This window comes from Hemibagrus wyckioides, linkage group LG11 (assembly GCF_019097595.1).
Source record: "Hemibagrus wyckioides isolate EC202008001 linkage group LG11, SWU_Hwy_1.0, whole genome shotgun sequence".
In the NCBI taxonomy this organism is placed as follows: domain Eukaryota; kingdom Metazoa; phylum Chordata; class Actinopteri; order Siluriformes; family Bagridae; genus Hemibagrus; species Hemibagrus wyckioides.
Genome location: NC_080720.1, coordinates 33,373,352 through 33,375,851, shown reverse-complemented (window position 1 = coordinate 33,375,851; position 2,500 = coordinate 33,373,352). Strand labels below are relative to the sequence as shown.

The window sequence follows — 2,500 nt, the reverse complement described above, 5'->3', positions numbered from 1 at the left end:
GTTCTCTCTCTCTCTCTCTCTCTCACCCTGTGTGTGTGTTCTCTCTCTCTCTCTCTCTCTCTCTCTCTCACCCTGTGTGTGTGTGTGTTCTCTCTCTCTCTCTCTCTCTCTCTCTCACCCTGTGTGTGTGTGTTCTCTCTCTCTCTCTCTCTCTCTCTCTCTCTCACCCTGTGTGTGTGTGTTCTCTCTCTCTCTCTCTCTCTCTCTCTCTCACCCTGTGTGTGTGTGTGTGTGTGTGTTCTCTCTCTCTCTCTCTCTCTCTCTCTCTCTCTCTCACCCTGTGTGTGTGTGTGTGTGTGTTCTCTCTCTCTCTCTCTCTCTCACCCTGTGTGTGTGTGTGTGTGTGTGTTCTCTCTCTCTCTCTCTCTCACCCTGTGTGTGTGTGTGTGTGTGTTCTCTCTCTCTCTCTCTCTCTCTCACCCTGTGTGTGTGTGTGTGTGTGTGTTCTCTCTCTCTCTCTCTCACCCTGTGTGTGTGTGTGTGTGTTCTCTCTCTCTCTCTCTCACCCTGTGTGTGTGTGTGTGTGTTCTCTCTCTCTCTCTCTCACCCTGTGTGTGTGTTCTCTCTCTCTCTCTCTCTCACCCTGTGTGTGTGTGTGTGTGTGTTCTCTCTCTCTCTCTCTCACCCTGTGTGTGTGTGTTCTCTCTCTCTCTCTCTCTCTCACCCTGTGTGTGTGTGTTCTCTCTCTCTCTCTCTCTCTCACCCTGTGTGTGTGTGTGTTCTCTCTCTCTCTCTCACCCTGTGTGTGTGTGTGTGTTCTCTCTCTCTCTCTCTCTCTCTCACCCTGTGTGTGTGTTCTCTCTCTCTCTCTCTCACCCTGTGTGTGTGTATGTGTGTGTGTTCTCTCTCTCTCTCTCACCCTGTGTGTGTGTGTTCTCTCTCTCTCTCTCTCACCCTGTGTGTGTGTGTGTTCTCTCTCTCTCTCTCTCACCCTGTGTGTATGTGTGAGTGTTCTCTCTCTCTCTCTCTCTCACCCTGTGTGTGTGTTCTCTCTCTCTCTCTCTCTCTCTCTCTCACCCTGTGTGTGTGTGTGTGTTCTCTCTCTCTCTCTCTCTCTCACCCTGTGTGTGTGTGTGTTCTCTCTCTCTCTCTCACCCTGTGTGTGTGTGTGTGTGTGTTCTCTCTCTCTCTCTCTCTCTCACCCTGTGTGTGTGTGTGTGTGTTCTCTCTCTCTCTCTCTCACCCTGTGTGTGTGTGTGTGTGTTCTCTCTCTCTCTCTCTCACCCTGTGTGTGTGTGTGTGTGTGTTCTCTCTCTCTCTCTCTCACCCTGTGTGTGTGTGTGTGTGTTCTCTCTCTCTCTCTCTCACCCTGTGTGTGTTCTTGTTTGACCAGTTCAGTTAAGCTGCTGTGCTCCTTCCTGACCTCCTCCAGCTCTTCCTCAGCCTGTCTCCGGTCTCTGAAGGCCATATCTCTCCTCTGGTGCCAATCCTCCAGATATGCCTGCTCTCTGGCCAGCTCCTGCTGTTCTTTGTAGAGAGCGACACCGACCTCCTCAAGCTTGGTGTTCTCCAGCTGTTCCTCCATCATCTGGAGCACAACATCATCACTCCGTTTATTCCCCTCCTCCTCCTCCTCACCCCACAGCAACCATCTCTCCTCCATTTACTCTTTACTTTCCATTACAACTCCAGCTAGAAGGCTTTATCATGTCAACACACTGAAATCAGCTCTCAGGAGACAGGAGCTGAGTAAATAAAACTGGAGTAAAAGTTCACAGTCATGGAGAAACTTTTTCAGTAGTGAAGAAAAACGTAAAGCAGGACCTTCTCCTGTATCTCCAGGTTCAGTCTCTCCAGCTGAGCACAGAGCTGCTTCTTCAAATCCGACTGAAATCTCTTTATCAGAGACTGGGGGGAAACATATCACATTACTAACTTCATTACATGTTTTAAACCTTCTACTGCATTGTAATAAACGTGTTATACACTGTATTTCTGCAGCAATGAAGTGAAATGTGACACCAGCATGCGTCACTCATTTATCTAGCATGGGATTTACATCAGGTGAATGAAAATGCTACAGTAAAACACAAAACATCTGGAGATTCAGATTCTGCAAAAAGTTACAGACGTGCTCAGGATCCAAGATGATGAGCTCATCTTCATCATCATCATCATCTTCGCCATTATCATCATCAAGAACAACAGTGTCATCATCACGTCTGAGTCTCGTCTTCTCCTCCTTGCTGTCTGTGAACGCTGCCTGACACACACACACACATCATCATCATCATCATCATTTCATCTGGACACAAAATGCAGCGCGTTAAATAAACACATTCAACTCTAGAACTGAAGAATGACCCGCTTTTAGCTTTAATAATTCTTAGCCAGAATAATTGATTCATTCTGAATAATTGATTCATCTTAAGTAATTAATTCATTTTGAATGATTCATTCATTTTGATTAATTGATTCATTTTGAATAACATTCATTTTGATTCATAAATTCATTTTGATTCATTGATTCCTTTTGATTATTTGATTTGCTTTGACTGAA

General features: G+C 46.2%; 1 protein-coding gene across 2 annotated transcripts in view; it reads right to left on the bottom strand.

Moving 5' to 3' along the window:
* The window catches only part of LOC131361267 (coiled-coil domain-containing protein 40-like), a 15,767-nt gene that overhangs the window by 7,811 nt on the left and 5,456 nt on the right, over window positions 1-2,500 (bottom strand). For both annotated transcript variants that reach the window (XM_058402265.1, XM_058402264.1), the window contains exons 5-7: window positions 2,072-2,203; window positions 1,765-1,848; window positions 1,309-1,528 (exon numbers count right to left, since the gene is read on the bottom strand). In XM_058402265.1, coding sequence (XP_058258248.1) covers window positions 1,309-1,528; window positions 1,765-1,848; window positions 2,072-2,203 — 436 coding nt within the window. The remainder of the gene's footprint in view (window positions 1-1,308; window positions 1,529-1,764; window positions 1,849-2,071; window positions 2,204-2,500) is intronic.